The 19977-nt window shown below is 40.0% G+C and overlaps 1 protein-coding gene across 2 annotated transcripts in view; it reads right to left on the reverse strand.

Moving 5' to 3' along the window:
• The window catches only part of RASGEF1A (RasGEF domain family member 1A), a 158050-nt gene that overhangs the window by 16142 nt on the left and 121931 nt on the right, over window positions 1-19977 (reverse strand). For both annotated transcript variants that reach the window (XM_018081602.2, XM_018081601.2), the window contains 2 exons: window positions 6650-6829; window positions 120-248 (listed from right to left, as the gene is read on the reverse strand). In XM_018081602.2, coding sequence (XP_017937091.1) covers window positions 120-248; window positions 6650-6823 — 303 coding nt within the window. In that variant the 5' untranslated portion in view covers window positions 6824-6829. The remainder of the gene's footprint in view (window positions 1-119; window positions 249-6649; window positions 6830-19977) is intronic.

A 19977-nucleotide genomic window follows, 5' to 3' on the forward strand; every position in this document is an offset into this window, starting at 1 on the left:
AACAAATGCCAGTTACAATTTCATTTTATTCTTTATCGGTCTATTTAGCTTTACTATGGGAAGGAGGGAGTGGAAAATAAATGACAGGAGCTAACTGAAGGACATTATGGTCCATTTACCTTTTCTGCCTCAGTCCCCGTTTCCAGCTGCTGCTTCTGTTTAATGCAGATCTGTCCCACTTTAGCCAGGAGCTCGTGTGGGTGAATGAAGACTCGAGAGCTCAACAGGAAAGTGAAGATGTAAGTTCTCTGTGGAAGGAGAGAGAAAAAACCCAAAATCAACAAAACAAATTGAAAAACTTTAGCAAAACTAATCTGTCTTCCTTGGAAAAACTATTCTATAAACTACAAATGTAACTTCCCTTCCTTTAAAATTTTCATAACTTTTCCTGTCTCGAGAGAAATGGTTAAAAGGAAATGCTATCAGCTTCAAGGCTGTTAACTCTGGGGTTTTCTGATTACCAAATTATTTCCCTTTAAAATGCCAGACTTAATATGCCTCATTAGTCATTGCTTACTAGAGACACAAATGAACTACAGCTAATGTAGGGTGTTATGCCTCTTGAACACCACTATTTATGCTGCTTTGTTTCTTTAAGAGTTACTGTTTTTCACTGAGCTGCAGAAAACTGCTTCATGTGTATTCCAAACCACAGCTGTAATTTCTTCATGTATGGGGATTTTTGTTCTTTTTTCCCACAATCACTGATACAAGTTTTAGCTTAGTTTGTGGCCTTATGACAATAATTTAGTTTTAAGCTTGACTTTACTTACTTGGGGCTTGTTTCAGAGTCTTTTGAGTATGAACACTGCTAATAAATACCAAAAGTGATTATTTCTCATGAGAAATAGCTGCTCCATTTGTATTTTAAAAGCTGTAATGTGTTGTATTATCACTGTATCATACTCTGGACATACTATTCATTGTATCATACCTTGGATAGTTTAATTGAAGTGAGGATATTTTTCTGTCCTAGTCTTGCTCCACTGTTTGAAACTGGGTTTCTGCATTTGAATGTAATTTCCTGACTAATGACAGTAGCATCTCATAAGTACTTACATTTTTCCTTTAGGCTTTTTTAACAAAATGTGGAGTTGGGAAATTACAGGGGATCTCCTTGACAATGTATTTCAATTAACCTTTGTTATATTTGGAACATGTACTGTTACTTTGACCGTATTTTTAGAAATGTAATTTGGCCACAGCCAAGTGCATTTAAATAGTCACTGTGCACATATATGACCTTGGACTGGGCAAGTAAATTGAGACAGCTAAAAACTTTGGACCAGTTGTCTAAAATATGGTATATCTACTATCAGCTACCAAATTTGTCCGCTTGCAGTCTTCAAAACACACTTGTAGTTAAACAAGAGTGGTATCTTTACAACTCTAAAGAGGTTATAGGGTTTATCTCTCTAATCACAACCAAAGTGTGCTGTTAATGAAAAAATGTTTTTTCTAGTACTCAGTGTACCCTATAGTACAAATTTAGCACTAAAAACCTCCAAATATCAGAAGGGGAAAAAGGATTTTTTTTTTTAAAAACAATATAAATTAACAGTGTTCTCAGAGTGAGAGAAAAGGTATAATAGATTAAGCATATATCTAAACATATAACTTTATCCTGAGCTTCTGGAGGAAGCTAATGAAAGAACAGAGTGGAGTGTGATACAGCAGAGGCATTTAAAATGCTCATTCTGATTTGAACATCTTATCAGTGATGGGGTTCATGTATTAAACTAGAAATAGCATTAATTCTGTACAATCAAAACCAGAGTTAATCTGTAGTCTTTGCCTTGTCTGTTGTTTATGAAGAGAGGAAGAGAGGAGGAGAAGGGTTAACTGGATGGATAGCTTGGGTCAGGCTCTTGATTGCTTCCACTGATGCCTACAGAAGATGGACTGCTGGGGCCATCTAACAATCAGGCTCTTGCTGACTTTGAGCAGGTGGCCAGGGCAGTGACAGGACAGTGGTAGCACAGCCTCCCCTCTTGATGACATGGCTGCAAACATCCCACACAAGTGTACCTTAGGAAATCTAAGAAATTAGGCTTCTGTTTGGTATTTTATGTCTCTCCAGAATTTCAGAGTTTATTTTTACATTTACAGTGAAACAACCTTGAAGTTCATCAATTCTAAAAAGCAATTCAATGTAGCTCTTGAACCTGCATCTGGAAACAGTTAATGACATTGTGCTGGTTTTGAAGAATTTTATCATCTGTGGTACTGTATGTGGTGAGTTATGGGCACTAAAATTAGGCTGAAAAGCTAACCTGATTCACAAAAAGGGACTTGGTTGTGATACGGGACAACACATCAGGTCTTTTATTCTTACGTGTATGAGAATGATTCTTAAACTGATACACTCCTTATTCAGAATGAAAGCAAGGGAAAGATTGGGTCGTGAGATTTGGGAGGGGGGAGAGTGTGTTTGTTAAACTATGCCTAGTTATCCTCTGTTATTTTTTGTAGCTAGCTCATGTATCCATTGCTATCGTTGGTGTCCCTGAACTTAAGACTGTGAGTCTGGTCTATCTGGGACAGGAATTCAGCTGGTGGGGTGTGTCAGCTGTCACTGGGTTACGTGAAAACTTTTGTACTGAAAACCTGAAGCAGCCCTCACTTCTACTACAATTTTGAATTTGTGAGATGAGGGGGAAAAAAGAAACAAACAAAAAAAAAAATCTTTGACACTTTCATCCTTTCCCCACATTCTTGTTTGGGGCATTTAGAGGCCTGTCTCAAAGTTGCCTGTACGTGTAAGTAGCAGGGAACCACAATTTAAGCCACACTGCCCTGGTAATGACCTGTGCTCTGATAAGCTGGAACATGTTCTTTAAGGAAAGATGTAATTTTGCTTCTCATGCTAATTCTAGAGTTGGTCTCCTTGGTGAAAGTTTGTGTAGTGTGTGACACTTTATCCAGAGTGACTCTGAGGAAGGCCCACTCAACAGTATCATTTACCTATTGTTATACTGCAAGAAAAGTGTGACACAGATGACCTGTGCTTTTATTTGGTTTCTTTGATAATGTTTTATCTGATGTTCATAGAAGTGTTGAACTGGCAAGATGCAGGAAGATACAGGCCACACAAGTGCTTACTTTCCATTTTAAGCTTGCTGATGTCTCTCTGTAATCAGGAATAGCTGTACTGGACCCATGCAATGCTTTTCCATACAGCACTGGACTTTTTGGGTTTAGAAACAAATTATTTGTTCTGGAATCCATCTGCTGTATTTTTATTCAGTTTTTTAAGTCACTTAACTGGAACTAGGTTCAGTACTTTGGAAAACAAAATTGTCCCGTTAGGGTGAAGCAAGATATGCAGGTTTACACTATACCAGTATCTAATTGAAGGGGTTTTTTAATACTTGTATTACTTATGCTGGCACAGACAAGGACTAACTGCAATTAAGAACCAAATTAAAAACGATAGGTCTGACAGCAGTACTGATCCCCAACTCCTTGCTTCTCTGCTAATACCCACTCCTTATCCAATAAAGAAATTTCAGGGTGAGCTAACCCATGCATTTCAGCTTAGTGGGAGGTCTCAGGGGTTAGGAACACAGTTGGTTTGGATAGTAATATTTCATATTAATGTCATATACCTTATCTAGATCAAGGATTTATGTGATTTGTTGCACCTACACTACCATACACATATAGGCTAAATGTCTTAACTAAAAACCTGCAATGTGTCATAGGCAGCCCTCTAATCACGAAGATGATGGTTTAGGGAAGGAAACTTAGCTATGAAGCTATCTGGTTTGATAAAGAATGATTAAAAAAAGCTTCCATAAGCTGTAAGGTTGAAAGTTAAGCTCAATTTATCCTACAAAAGTGACAGGTATTTGGGAGGAGAGCCGAAAAAAAAAAATCCTTTCTGCACTTGGAACAACGTAAGTTAACACAAAAGGGTCTTGTGCTTTACAAGAGAATAAGAAGCCAGATTCCTTTAGTGCCTAAAGTTGTTGCTAAGAGATGAGCTGAATTATATTAAAAAAAAAAAAAGACAGAGCACGAGCACACAAGACTAAAGAAGGAATTGTTACTCTCCGACCCAAGAATGCACTGATGACTTTTCGAGGAGGGGAAAAAAAAAATAAAATTTTTCTTTGTGCACTCACTGCTCATTCTCAAACTTCTTGTTTGTGAAATATTTTCTTGAAACATTTTCTTGCTTGGGCACAAGGGTTGCAGACTGGTACATTCCATTCCTAACCTTCCGAACTCCTCTGTCTCATGAGTATACATTTTTCTATGTGCTGAACAAGTCCCTGTACACAAACAAGACTCAGAAGAGCAGTACACAAATGTAGGCGCTTATCTTTCCTGTCCTCCCTTGCCTGTCTCGTGCTCTGCCAACATGGCAAATACATTTTTGTTTTGCCTCTGTAACCAGCACATAAAGACACTTTGTGTTTGCTTTCTCCCCCGCTCCCTTTTTTTTTCTGTCTAGAAGGTTACTGTGATCATCAGCTTAATGTGCACACACGAAGGAATGCCTTCTGAGCACTGTGCTCAGATGTACTAATCAAAAATCTGAATGAGTACTGATAACTTACAGATCTGCCACACTGAAACTAAGGTAACCTCTGCTAATGTTACCAATAGCTTCTCTTGGTGCGAATTAATTGGTAATATCTTGCTGCCTTTCTTTGCATGAGCAGTCAGAGACTGAGACGTTTATACTTTTCTCTTGAATGTACAGGATTGGCTACTCTTCTGACAGGATATCAGCCTACATGGCTATCACCAACCCTCTGTGGCAACTTCCCTAAAAATAGAAATGAGCGTGAAATGAAGTATAAACATGTAACTGAACTGAAATAGAAAACTTGGGTTTGAAGATGACTCAAATACAGCTCCTTCTTTATGTTGTTTGTACGTTATTTATCTACTCATTTTATAATTAATCCTAAATTGGGTGATATGACTTAACTAAAGGTATGTGTTGTGCTGTAGAGGAGATGAATTTGGTTTAATGCTGTTTTCCATCTCTCTTTCCTTGGAGTTCTCTTTGCTTCTGTTGGATTTTCAGCTGTCAGCCTACAGGGTGGGGTCCACGACTGCTTGGTAATGGGAATGCTCCCTTGTGCGGGGGATGAAGGGATAGCACCATGGAAACCAGCAGCATTCCAAAATAAGTTGTAGACCCCTTAAGTAATGCTCAGTTTATGGAACCATTTTCAGAGTAGCTGTGTTATAAATAGATCTTATGTTACAAGTTACAATAAGGGATGTGCATTAGCAGCTACTTAAAAAAAACCTTTAAGCTACAGTCCAGAAATCCAAGTAGCAAGTAACCATATTCCAGTATGACATAAAAGACAAGGAACTGACTCCTTGGAAGGCTTAACTACAGCACCCTAAAGCTATTCTGCTGCTATACCATACCAGCTCTACCCACTACCTTCTTCAGCATCTCTGTTCTACAATATGTATTCGGGGTGGGGAGATTTAATGTCTAACAATGGTTATCCCTCTGCTTATAAAAGGGATCCCTCTGAGTCTTATAAAAGATTTGGTACTGGTAGCACAATCGTATGTTAGCCATATTTAAATATAAGGTTTAGGATTACTTTTGAACTGGAATAGTAAACCATCCTGGTTTTGCTTTTTTTAATCCTCTACTGATGACTGATGGCAATTCTGCTGCATTTACCCACAGAACTCTCATATGGGGAGTCCCCTTTTTGTGGATGGGGATTGTGAAGATGTGTGATATATATGTGGGACCTTGGTGGGACTTTATTGCCATTGATATGAGACCACAATAAGAAGTTTTACACAAATTAGTCTGAGAAACACAAGGTATAGCACGGCCCACTACTATAAACATTGTTTGGCATACAAGTTAATAATGATTGCAGTTTCCTGCCCCCCTGTTAGTTTGCACAAAGTGCTGGGATATTTCTGCCATAGCTGCTGCTTTTTCAGAGCTCAAATAGAATATATGTTATACAGCCTCTCTGATCTTTGGCTACTCATTTAAGTAGTACTTTTCGTTAATGGGTACAAGGGGTAATTTTAAGTGATAAAGTGATATTTTAATAATATCCTAGGGTCAGATTCTTACTGCATACCCTAGAGTTATAAGTAGTATTTACTTTGGGGGACTGCACTGAGGATGTTTAACCAGTTGCAAAATCAATTTCAGGCTCAAGAACATACATTATTATAGCTTTGGCCCATTAAAATGTCTGGAGAAAGAGAGTATTTTAATTAAAATCTATTTTGGTGGCGTAACTAGGATATGCATAGAAAATTAAAGGAAAAATATCAGAGATGTTTTCAGGTCTGCTTCCCTAGGTAGGAGCTGGTTAGTAGTTAATCTTGGCTGCATTAGACCTAAAGCAGCTTAGAAGGATGAAAATTCTGTGGCTAATGCTGCTTTTAATTGGTTCTTAAGGCACCCATTTGAGTTCAACAGGGCTTTATCCTTCTAACAAGTGCTCTCATTTAAAAACAGAGAGTATCCCCACTGAGCAACATCTTTAGTGAATGAATATTGCAAATAAAATAAATTCATCTTTAGCCTATATCTTAATCTTGAATCAGATGGAGATTTCATGAGAAAGGACCAATCCAGATAGTAATGCAGGAAAACTATGGGAAGAAAACAAAAAAACTTTCAGTGGCTACTTACATCTGGATAATAGTCCATGGTGGGCACCAGGCGCTCTATCAAGGCCTCCAGTGATCCAGAAACAAGGTTCCCATCCTGATAAACAGGGTCCACACATCTCTCTCCCATGTCTGGCTGCACTTGCCCACTACAACTGGAACCAAGCATGCTGGAAAATATTGGTGTCTGGGGCATAGTTTCCTGCAGAAGCAGCAAAAGAAGGAGAGAGGGTTAAGCTTTCTTTCAGGATGTCTGATGTGTGGGTTTTACAGAGGCATACATTAAACACAATTACATATTTGACTGAAGGCAGCCTCAGCGTTCAAGCTGAGTTCTGAATCCAAGCAATCACACATCTGTAAGCTGGCTTTGGTGTTTGAAATGCACTTTAAACTACATCTCGAAGGCTGTAGATGCACAAGCTGTAAGAATTTTTCTCACTGTACTTGATTTCTTCTTTCTCCCCAGTTTTACCCTGCTTCTTTATGCATAAAACTATACAGAGATGAAAATACAAAATGCTTTATGAATTTCAAAGATACTGAAGTGGTGCCTTACTGAACAAACAAACAAACACTGTGCCTTAATGTTCCTCTTTTTACTCTTTTTGAAGTCAGATCTTTGGCCAAAACACTTCACTTGTGATGATAAATCCTTCACCACTTCTGTAGCTAGATGTAGTCCAGGTCTCAACACAAGTGCATCTTCTGCACGTAGATATCACTGGAAACAGGGGGGGGGACACATCCTTTCCAAACAAAATAGGTTTGTTTTTTTTTTTTTAACATGTACATGAAACCATGAACTGGGTGGACCTGAATCCTGTGACATAAACTGTAATATACAACTCTAATTTTAAACAGTCTCTTTGGAGATTTTTGCTTAGGAAACAAACCTGATGTCACAACACAAAAACCACATGAAGGTTTGGGGTTTCCACCTCCCTCCCCTTGGCCACAAACTGTATCACTATACCACAATCTTTGAGTAAACTCTAGGGTTTTTTTTTATTTATTTGTTTTGAACTGGCTACAGCTTAAATCTATGCAGAAGGCTAAACAAAACATCCTGTTACTGTATGTAAAGGTTGAAAATCTATTCAGCATCGAAACAGTTCCCCCTGGCTGCTGGAATAGTTAAGACTGTTTAGAAGATCAAGTGAAAAGGCAGTGTTAACCCTTGAGCTGCTGTCTCACCAGCTATGAAACAAACGTGATACTGAGATACTCTGACAAGCACTTATGTAGATGAAAAGGATTAAGCCATTCCCAGTACCCTTAAACTGACAGCTGTTTCTAACCGCACTCCTGTCTTGCACATAAGTCTTCTCCTGAGCAATTTTTTAATGCAAGGCACATTTTCCCCTTCAAATTCTCCAAATCGTTCCTGTTTACAGCTGGGATATAGAACATTTTTCTGTTCTTAAGCTCAGATGAGTGCTAGGTGCACTGTAAGGAAAAAATACCAATATTAACAGTACTTGTTCATCAAGGTGACAGATTCACTTATATATCAAGCTGGTAAGCAGAACTGTTTTGTGGGTTTTACCAGATGACTTTACATGTTCATATGTAATACAGATATAAGGGAAGTGTAATTCTCAGTAAATTAAAATATAGCATCTGTGTAATAGACTACCTGAGGAATGGAGTTCAGTTTCAGAAGTTTAGGACGTAGATAAAACAAAAAATGCAGAATCTAAAGTAATATCAAAAGAAATGAAAAGTCACAGTTCTCCACAAACAAGCATTAAGATTACTCAGTATTCCACAGATTTTTATCTGTTAGGCCTAGATGCTGCAGTACATAACAATCTGAGGAACCACTAGAGCATATGCTGAAGCTGCCAGCTTTGCTATCTGTGCTATGTAACTCCCTAGTAATTTGCTTTTTTCCCTTTTAAGGTCCATAGCAGTACAGCCCAAAGGCGCTTCTCAGGATGGTCTGGCTGTGATGAGCACTTCTGGCTCATAGCCTGAAGTGGCACAGGGTTTTTAAGGAAAGCTCATAACCAACTAAGCACCCACCGACAAGACGCTTTAGCGGGAAACGCACCCCGGGTTTGCCACTAAGCCCTTTAAACTCCTTTAAGGCGCTCGTTGTTGCATCAGTTTTCTTTTTAAAGACCCTCGTCGGGCGCAGCGTGCGCCGATCCCGGCGGCATGGCAGCGGGGGAAGCCGAGCGCTGGCTCTCTCGGCGGGGCTGCGGTGCCCGCGTGCACCTCTGGCCTCCACCGGCACAGCCGAGGCGATCGGCGGGGCAGCGAACGCGGCGGCGCAGCATCCGGGCGCTCCCTCGCGCTCAGCCAACCCGCCCCCGGCGGCGCTGCGCGGCGCCCACGCAGCACCGCCGCCCCCTGCGCCCCCCGGGCGGTCACAGCCTCCTCCCCGAGCCCGGCAGCTCTGCCGCCGGGAGCCGCTCGCTGGCGGCGGGACGCGAGCTTGGCTCCGCCGCGGGGCAGCTCCGAGCAGAACCCGGCCGTCCCCTCCCCCCTTGCGCAGCGCCCCGGCTGCCTCTCCCCACCCCCGCGTGCCGCACGGGTGCCCCGGCGCCTACCCTCATCTCCCGGCGCCGCGCTCAACACCCGGGCGGCAGGCCGGCGCGGCCCGCGGCTCTGACAGCTCTGCCCGCGGGCCGCGCGCCCCCGCCGCCGCGTGACGTCACGCGCCCCGCCGCTCCGCGCGCCGTTGGCTGAGCGGGCGCGGGCCCGTTCAAAACGCGGCCGGGCCGGGGGGGCTCGGGTTTTGTTCAACATCTGCCCCTTTTTGTTCCGGCGGCTTTTTCCATCCCCTCCTCCGCCGCGTTTGGTCGTTGTTGTGTTTTTTGTTGTTTGTTGCTTGTTTTGTTTTTCCCTCCATAAAAACATTCCCAAGCGCCCGGCCGCCCGTTGCTTTGCGCACCGAGCACCGCGCGCCTCACCGAGCGCTCCCCCGCACCGTCGCCGACGACGCCCGGAGCTCCCCGTGCCCCGGCGGGCCGAGTCGCCCGCACGCGTGGCAGCAGCACCGCGCGACTGCCGCCGCCGCCTCCCCGCAATAATTGTTTGTGTTCTTCTTTATGCCGGACTTGTTTCTCTTTCCAAGTTGCCTGAGCCAGTCACCTCACGGTTCTGGGCTGGTCCTAAACCGGGGGCTGACGCGGGACCAGCCCCTGTTGTGTCCCGCACACACTGGGGTGCGTGTCCATAATCTGATCTCCCGTGGAAACGCTCCCTGGGCGCATCCAGCCGCCCCACAAACTCGCACCTGTGCCCAGGAGCGACTGCGGGCTGCCATTTTAGCAGCCTTCCCCCACGTAAATAAATCTTTTGCAATCTGTTTCTCATTTTACTTGAATTGGGGTGGGTTACTATTTGCTTAGTTGTCTCCAGGCATTCATTAATTTTATTTTTATTATTAACGTTATTTATTTAATTACTCTGCTTGAATATGTAGCAGAAGCCTTCTCTGGTTTCCATGGTGATTAATGTGCGAAAAGCCTTTTTGGAAGTAGGCACGACAGTCTAGGTAGGTGGGCATGGCAAAGGAATTTGGGAACACACATGTACTGAGTAGTGTAAGGAATAGATTCACTCTTGCTCACTATTTGGGGACATGCTCTGTCATCCATTCTAAACACACAATAATTTTAGATGGATATGTAGCTACTCATCATCTTTACTGCTTGCCTACTAAATTCCTTCTTGGTTTCCAAATCCTAACAGATCTTTTGGAGTGTTTATTTTTGTTGTTTTAAATGAGGTTTTTCTCTTAAATGGCAACATGTAAAGCCAGGTTTTTTTCCTCCCAACCAAGTCTGTTTTGCTCTTAGTCTCAGTCCCATCTCTGGGATGTACTCCACAACCTTTAGAGCATGCAGGTGCTGTAGCAGATCTGATCCCTGTTTATGCTGAGGCTTTTCTCAGAGCACTCTGCCTGCCTTGGACACCAAGGAAGCTCCCAAGGCATAAACTTTGAATCCAGTGGTCTGACCTGCTGCACTACCACATGTAATGCCAGAGGAGGGTGAGGGACAAGTTCTGTTAAGTCTTGTTCAAATATCCTGAAGTCCTTTGTAAAAAGTTATTGATAGCAGGAGGTAGGAATTTGTAGGCTGCCGCTGTATAACATGAGAATATTTCTTTCTGAAGGCTATGAACATCTTTTAATAACTCATCTAGTATTTACAACTAAGAAAAACAGCAGCAAGCCTGCCAATAAGTATGTATGAAAAAAAGGTATCAGATCTCATTCTGTTTCTGTGCTAATCTGTTTTCCCACCTTACTCAAACATTTGCTGAGACTTGTAGAAGAATATGTCCATTAATCTTAGTAAAACATACCTAGTTAATTGAGCTCTAGTCACAGATTCAATCTGTTGTAAAAACAAACCCTGATCTCTTTGTTTGTTTGGGTTTTGACATCAGAAACTAGATCTGTCCTGTCACTGAAGAAAGAAATGTAGGAATTGAGAAACATTCTAATAGAATGAAGGAAAACTATGCTAGGTAGGCATGCTCTCTCTTCCCTGAGTCATGTATCTAAACTCTGGTGTTTGTTTGCATTCTTCTATTCTGTAGTCCAGCAGAGTCTTTTTAGACTTCTTTGAATGCATACGTAAAGGGGCTTGTATATTTTGTGTTTATATACACACCTAGGTATGTGTATACAAATGTTGGGGGGGTGTGTTAGAATGGAAGTTCAGTGAAATGTCTTTTGTTCCTTCTCTGGGGTAGGTGCTTAGTTTTGGGTACACTATACTGTGCAGTCTTCTTGGAAAGCTTGTTTTTTAGAAATTAGAGGAGCTGCAGGCCTAAATTCTGCTCATACAGCGTGTAACAGATGAATCATGTTATGATTTTATTTCATTTCTCTTTCTGTAAAGTGTGGATAATGACCTTTAGCTATCTATATTTTGAGTGTTGAAATCTGTTGATACAGAAACTCTCTAAGGTCTAATTGTTTTTGTAGTTATGTAAGTTCTGTTCCTCAGCGAATTGCTTGCATCTTGAAGATGTTTTCCTCAGGCATTGCCTCATGTTACTGGTGGGTGGACCCTAGAGCAGGTTTAATCAGCACGTACTTGTTCTGTAGCTTGCTTTTGTGGCAACACTGCTGTGGTTCAGTTCAGTTGGTCAGAGGAGTATCTTGCTGCAGAGTGAGTCAGCAGCAGTCACTGTCTCAACCTTGAAGGTTGCTTCAGCCTCTCTCGTACTGGCCAACATCACCATTACAGCTTCTATTATCTTATGATTAATGAACTGGATTGATGCTTGCAGTGTTTAGTTTCTATTCCTGCCTGTGCTATGGACTTGGCTGACAAATTTTTTAATCCCACTGTGCCTTTAGTATTCATCTGTGAGATGCCGATAAGGATGTTTTCGCGCTGTTGCACTTTGTATATTTTTGTATTTGGGCATTAAGTTTTTGCTTTATTGTGTTTGAATACAGTTCCCTAGTACAGTTATGTCTACTCTTAAGTGGAAAGTTGCTGGGCAATAGCTTGGTAAAAATAAGAAATATTAACAAAGAAAAATAAATGAAAGTGAAGGAGAAATCAATTTGAGAGTGAAGATTATCGAGTTAGATGTGAGAGTCAGGGAATAAGAAACTTGAGTTTTTTCCATTGATCTTAAAAACCAGCATTTTGGAAACAACTTACTCAAATGTGCTTGTGTGTATAAAATCTAATTGTATTTATGAGAAATTAGTCATTACAAATGTCCTTAATGCTGATCTGAGGCTATAAGCTCAAGTATAAAGGGACTCTTCTAGAAATGCTGTCCTTGGAGCTTTCATTGTCAAGCTACTCGAGTCACTGGTCACCTTTCACTCAGGTCTGTTTATTATTAACACTTGGTTTCATTTAACACAGTATGTCAACATGCTTTAAAGCCCTAGCATCTGCATTGAAGGAAGCAAAGAGAGACAAAACCAGAGGGACTGGTGTGGAAAATTAACCTAATCGTGCACGGCATTCTTCATAGCATTGATTAAATAACAAAATGGGATCAAGTCTTCATCTGTCCATTCCTACTCTTTTATATACACAGTAGTACAAATATAGTACATGGCCTAGGTTTTTGAACCACTACTGGGTTTAGTGCATAGCCTTGTTTCTTGCTTTGAGACTGAGTCTGAACTGTTACCCAGAGATCTACGGGCCTCGAAAGTGGCCAGGTCACTGTGTTGGCGTGTTATATTCTCTTCTAATAGTACATTATACTCACAGAGCTGTACGGTTCCAGAAATCATGTTGTATGCCCATCACCTTTACAGGTATAGCTACAGCAGTATATTCTGGTTCTTGCCCTTTTGGAAGACTTTAGGCATATAGCCTGACATTGTCATTTGGAACATGAAAAAGAATGGTGAATTAAAAGTGCATATTGTACTCCTGGGTTTTATTGATTTATGGCCTTGGTTATAGACTGGACCATTTTATCTGGACCTTAGATAAGGAATTTGTCCAGGAAATGCCATTAAACTTCACAAGCAGTAACAACAGAGACATAGATGGGGCTTTTACATGCACACATGTTAGTACTGACCATTTGTAAGAACTTATAATTTAAGGAGTAGAATGCAGGTGAAGCTTCAAAGCCTCAGATGTCTGTCTTCAGAGAACATTTGGGTTTTGGTCTTATCTGTAGGGCTGCACAGATGTTCAGTATTTACTTGATGCATTCAAATTTTAAGATTTGAAAAATGTTCTCAAGCCACTTTTAGATGAATTTGAAGACTTCTAAATTTCAGAGATTCATGCTGCAGAATAACTCGATGGCATTAATAACTTGGTAGCAGATGGGAGTGGGAGAAAGGAGTTGCAAATTGTGGTTCTGAACTAAGCAAAGCTTTGTAAGCTTGAGGCTTGAAGTGAGAGGTTGAACACGCTATACAGCCATCAGTCTGTGGTTATTATTGACTGTGCCATTGTCTTTCTCTCTGTCCTGGAACACAATGAGTCTTTCCACATAATAGTTTTGTCAGAGACAGTGGATGTTGTAGTTTGAAAATGGCATTTTCCATTTTCAAAATGCTTTGCCAAAGAGGTCTTGACCAGCTCTACCCCTTAAGTATACAGCAATTTTAAGAGCAAGCCAAGCTGAAAATATAGGAGCAACTTAAGATGTGGTTCATTGCTATGTCTGTTTTTAGTCCTAGCTGAAAGGGAAAATTAGTTGTGAAAAGTCTGTTCTGTATCTGTAGAGCAGACTATGTTTTTGCTGGCATAAGGTCAGTTGTGTGACACCACTGAGAATAACTCTCTGCTGAGCAGTGTGAAACAAGTTTTTCACTGATGCTCAGTACTGTAGCTCCCCCTTGGATTGAAAGGAAAGCTCTTCCTCAGGATTTAGAGAGGACATGGTGCTAATCCCTAGTTTTTTGTACTTCTGCCAAAATAACAGATTTGACATAATCTGACACGAGTTGCCTATGATACTGGTGTGTGGCTGTTAATTAGTGACTGAGATTTTAATGGTTATTTTCTCACAGCTGCCAGAAGAATTTCACTAGTAGCCTGTTTGATTCCTGGTTTTCATAGATACTCCACTCATAGAAATCTGTAATTTTTGGGAACTATCCTGCCTACTGATTGAGATTTAAGGTACATTCAGTTGGGAAACAACACTGTAATATATCATGAATGTCTTAATTGTATTCTTGATTGGTGTGGATGAATCAGCTTGGGTTAAAAAAATGCAAGTCAAATGGAGTGATACTTCTACTTTGCATCAGTGATGTAATGGGACCCCTTACAGAGGTCTGAGGACCTCAGATCATTTTATTGCGCAGGAGAGGGTGAACTAAAGGAAAAAGATGTTGGCTGGGCACAGTCTGCTTAAAGGAGCTGCTACAACTTGTGATACATAACTGAAAATTTTTATGTTTTCAGGAGATGGTGGAGCCTTCTCACTGTTTCTCATGTCTTGTTTTTCAAGACAGGGTAGAAAAAGCATAAAAAAATCTGGTTGTAATGTGTGTGATTCACTCTGATTTTGACTATAACATGGAATAGCAGAGGTATGTTAATGTAATATGCACATTTTTGATTACTTTTATTTCATTTTTTTTTCTTAAGATAAATGTTTAAAAGAAACTGATATTCTGTTTTAAATTGGGTTCAAGTTTGGGAGTTCTGGACTTATCCTAGCTAGTGTGTCCTTTACTTGCATATTCACGCTTGCTGTGACACCAGCAATTCCAAGAATGTGCCACCAAGGAGAAAGTGAAAATCAATTATGCCAAGAAAGGAGCATGTACATACGTCAGCAATTTGGTGCCCAGGGGAAGAAAAATCTGCATGTCTGCTGATGTCAATCTTCTTGATATGATATTTTTGTGAATGCACGTGGGCTGCTATTTCTTTTAACCAGCTCAACAAAAAATAAGTTTATTTTTAGTGTAACAAGCTTCAGGGCATCACAATTAGTAGATGAAAATTGCCAGTTTGATTAGTCAACCTTCTGTTTGCTTTAGCAGAAACTATGACAGTGACATTGTTAGCATTCCCACAGGTATTTCTGAAGATTCATTTAGGTCAGTGATGGGATCCATCCCCCCCCCCCAGTTATCATTTTCTTTGGTTTTACAAATTTTATTTTACAGCTGTTAGAGAGAAATGCTGGGCTGATGAGCTCATATGCAGTAACTCACCTGCAGCTGTACTAGTATAAAACCAAATTTCTATTAAACATGCGATGTATCTGTCTTGCTTGACTTGCTACCTGGTAATAATTCAGTTCCTGTAAACATCTGTTGCTTGGATTCTTTTAGCTGACACTGCCAAGAAGTTCAGCAGCAATTATTAAGGGAGTTTTAGAGTGGTCTAAAGTCTACTCATTTTGCAAGGCAGTTAACAGCTGTTGGTCGAATTCTAAATAAATGGCTTTATTTAGAATAGAATCAAGGTATGATAGTCTTGACAATATCTTGAGCAAAAAATGTGGAGAACTATTGAGAAAATAGTTAAATATGGTGGAATTTTAGCATGAAATTGTCACCAAATTAGGTATTCAAAATTAAATTTTAATGAAAGCCCTTCCATGAATAACAAGAGCTAGTGAATAAATGTGCAAGCTCCCAAGACTACTTAGTCTCATCTATATGCATGTATCTACCAGCTGTAGAGTCTTTCAGCAGAGTTTGAGCTCCTTGTGAAGAACGTGCACTATCATACCCAAACTGTGAATAAACAACTGTGCATTGAATTGATTCTGAGTACTACAGGACATAGGTTATTGTCTCACATGTATATATGTGTATTTATCCTTTGTTGTATATCCTAGGACATAGTCTTATATTATTCAGGCATAAACTATTGAATGTGAAAAACTAAAATAGTATGACCCTTTGTGGTCAAATTTGCACTGGGTTAAGCTGAGGACTAATCTGCAAGTGAACAAACTCCCTGCTACAGATGCATAAATGTTGAAAGTAAAAAATAAAAAAAATTCACTGAGCTTCCTGTGTGCTAGTGATGTTAACTGAATGATTCCTTAGTCTTCTGTTTTGCTAAAGCATCTTGACATAAATCAGTCACAGAATTAGCAAGACTGAGCTAGTTTGGCCCAACTCTTTATGGCAATATCTTTATGAAGACATAAATCTAAGAGCACTACAATGAAAAAGGTTTAGTGTCTTTCTGGAGCTTTTATTTTCCCTGTGGCCTGTATTGATCAAGCCACAATTCAAATAGCTGCTGATGAAAAAACAATATACTCCTTGAACCTGTTTGGTTTTCTCATTTAGGACTGGCACTCATCTGAAAGCTAGCTATGTCATAGGGTACCAAGTTTAAGTAATTTCTAGTTGAATATTTTTATTTTTTGGGGGGGGGCAATGGAGGGAAGGAGCACTTATAGTTTTGTCAGTAGGATATTATTGAATTTTTAACCCTTTTCTCTGCCTTTTTGAAGTTCCTTTCGCCAGTATTAAAAACCATTTAGGGAAGTTGTTTTATTATTTTACATACATTTTACAATTTATAGCCTTCCCCCCCTTCTTACCAGAGGAAGAATCAAACAGTACAAAATAAATACAGCGAATATGTGCCATGTGTGTTTTCATAAGTCTGGATTTCAACCCTACAGCTGCTGTTTGCCTCGCTCCAGTGGCACTAAACAGATGTCATGTCGGCTAGCAGCTTCAAAGGGGATTCCCTAGGCATGAACACGTGGGAAACTTGAAGCTGATACTGTTTCCCCAGGGGAAGCTTGTTCCTTCTGTTGCTCACTTGTGGTTCCTCATCAGACTAGGTTCTTGAGTCTGCAAAAGCTGTGCATACAATGGGCAGAGCCTGTTACAGCTCAGGTCTGGAGACTTCTTCTTTCAAGGTTATCCCTGTTTGGATTTTGTTGTTTTGAGTTGTTTCTTTTTGGGTTTTGTTTGCCTGTTTGGTTTTTTATTTTTTATTTTCATTTGCGCAGGGGTGCCAAAGCTCCCTAAAATCAATGGTCATGCTGGTGAAAGATTTTTTTGAACAAGAGTTCATAAGTCTGTAATCTCTGTAGAAATCAGACAGTGCTCTTGTGGTTGATGTTATTTTCTCTGTATTTTCTGCTTTCCTAACTGCCATATTTCTCCAAGCTGGCCAAGCTAGACATGGATCCAGGTTGTAGATATACCTGAGGAGAGAAGCTCTAGAGAGGTATATGCTGGGTTTGTGAAATGAATAGCATAAGAAACGGCTGCAGTAAATGTAATGAAAAATTATTAAGTGGTATTCAGAAGAGTGGTCTCCACTTGTTCAGGAAAATATAGTCAGTTCTGTTATTTAGTTTTAGCGCTGTAAAATTTCAGAACAAATTGACAGCACTATACATGCAAACTGTAAAATGTAAAGTTCATGCTCGTTTATATATATATGCGCACACAAGTGTTGCATAATAATTAAAATATGTAACAAAATATTTAAATTATTTTGAATAGCAGGAGTAAAAGCACTTTTTTCTTTATTTACTTTCTGTGCCATTCTGTCCCTTGTCCCTCCCTGGTGTTTTTATATGTCCTGAACAGATAGTTACCTACTGTTTATCTGAAATTTGAGCTGATGGTTTAAAAGTAAAAGCTTTCCATGTCATGGCAGATTTCCTGGGCAGTCTATTCATAATGCCCTTAAGTTTTCTAATTGTATGAGGGTTTTGTTTAAGTAGTACTCTGACACTTCTTTAAGATCTGTATGCAGGAAAATAGATTCAAAGTGCCTTCAAATGTAGCTGCCTAAGAGTAATGACTTAGCATTGTCACAGTACTGATTGATAATGTGGGAATGCTCACCCAAAATCAGGTTGTTTTTCTTGTGTAGGAGATTAATTCCCTATGAGCATTTTATAATTTCCTCTTTTCTCATTAGCAGCTCCCGCAGAATATGTGCATGGCAAAGATGAGCTAGAAATCCTAAACTTACAAGACATCCCACTGGGAGTTAGTTCAGACCTAATACTGAAGTAAAAAATACAGCTTGGTTCACATGAAGTGTTGTAAATTCATTAAGTTATTTAAATAGCTATCTTTGCAAATTCATTAATGAAACCTACCTAATTTTAATTAGTGATATTTAAAATGCTCTATTGGGCGTTTTCAACATAAATGTTTTTTAGACTTACATATCACAACCATTTTCTACCTCACTGGAGATACTATATTCCATCCTTTTATGTTGTTCTAAGAATAATTATGAGCATAATATAAAACATTATAGGCAAAATTCTCCCATTATTGCCCACCAGCCTGCATCACATCACTCTTGTAAGCTGGCTGAGCAATTTCTTCTCATATTCTACTTTGTGCGAAACCAGTCCAAAAAAGGGGATAAATCACATTTTGCGACTTCCATGTTCCTTTTTGGATCTGCTGTTTCACTGGTATAAAAAATACTTTGAGATTATAGAGGCACTCAAGTGTTGGCATTTTAAGTGCCTGTGTTCTAAGTTGAGCACAATCTTGCTGTATGCCCTTGGTATATGAAGTCAAACACCTACCCCCTCTCACACCTACGTCTATTGAAAGGGTCTGTTCAACTGGAACAGTTGGTTCTGGGAAATGGAATCATAATTTTAGAGCAAAATATGAAAAGCATTGAATATGCTAATGCTTCTTATTGGTAGTTATTTTCTAAAGTAAATGAGAGTTTCAAATTGCCCTAGCATTGCATGATATACAAGACAGTAATTCCTATTAACTGGTACTTTCAATAACTTTTGTAATGGAAATTCTACGAATTTGTTGCAACGTGTGTTTTATTGTTCTGCAGTTCCCAGTGAGTCTATTGAGTGATACAATTCTTTTTGTTGTTGCTAAAGCTTGTTGACCTCTTGTAAAAATCTAGAGAACATCAGACTGTTTTATGTAATCGCTTCATTTTTATGGTTTGGAAAATACTAGCAAACTCAAACTGTAGTTGGTGAAGGAAGGCAACACGGGATTTCAGCAAGGGCATCTGTAAATAACTACACAGAAACCTGTGCACAAACCATGAAAAATCATCTCAGGCTTGTTGTCAGCTACCCTGGTCAAAGCTGTCACTAACAGGGCACTGAGCCCAAGGGTGGCCACTGCCTGACCAGCAGGGTTTGCTTCACCATGCTCAGTCACACAGCACTATGGAGGTAACAAAGGAGGTAATGGAAAACAGGTCTCTGAGAGGAGTGCAAAAGCCAAGGAAGTAGCCATATGTATCTGCATTATTATGGTCCCCTTCTGAGCACCAATCTTCTCTGCAAAATCTGCAAAGTAAAGTAGAGTTGCAGAAATATAAGGCAATGGTGGAATGGCCACTGCATATCTTTTTCTGGAACATAGCATAGACATCCAAGCAAGAACAGCTTATCCATTTAGAAGCATTACTACCTGGAAGTTTTTTATTCCTTAATTAAAATGCTGGATTGTCAGGAAATTGGTAAGCTTTCCAAAATGAATGGAAATAGACTTTTTAAGCCCCCTTTGAGGATCTGGGCTGCTGTTCTGACCTGTGTGTTGGCTAATGAACCTTCCAAGATGCATCTCTTGACTGGGTATCAACTCCTAGCTACTATGGTAAATTACAAGAGTTTTGATGTGGTTATTTCTTGAAGAAACCCTCTTAAAGAAGTAGAAGAAGTTTTGCAAGAAACCTTAGCTTCTAATTTTATCCTGAAAACATCAGAATTGCATCTGAAAGCAATTTTCAATCTGTCATGAAGCTCTGTTTTGACATATGTTTTGTTAATTGAACTTCTGAGGATGTGCAGTTCCAGTGTGTCTGCTCGAGGAAGCAGTGTGCCTTACCTATCTCACGTATTTGCAGCTAAGCTAAACTTTCATCTTTATTCTGCTCAGCACTGCTGTTTCTACTAAAACCTAATCCATTATTCATAACTGCTTCTAAT

The sequence above is a fragment of the Manacus vitellinus genome, unplaced genomic scaffold, assembly GCF_001715985.3.
Source record: "Manacus vitellinus isolate BGI_N305 unplaced genomic scaffold, ASM171598v3 scaffold_54_pilon, whole genome shotgun sequence".
NCBI classification, from domain to species: domain Eukaryota; kingdom Metazoa; phylum Chordata; class Aves; order Passeriformes; family Pipridae; genus Manacus; species Manacus vitellinus.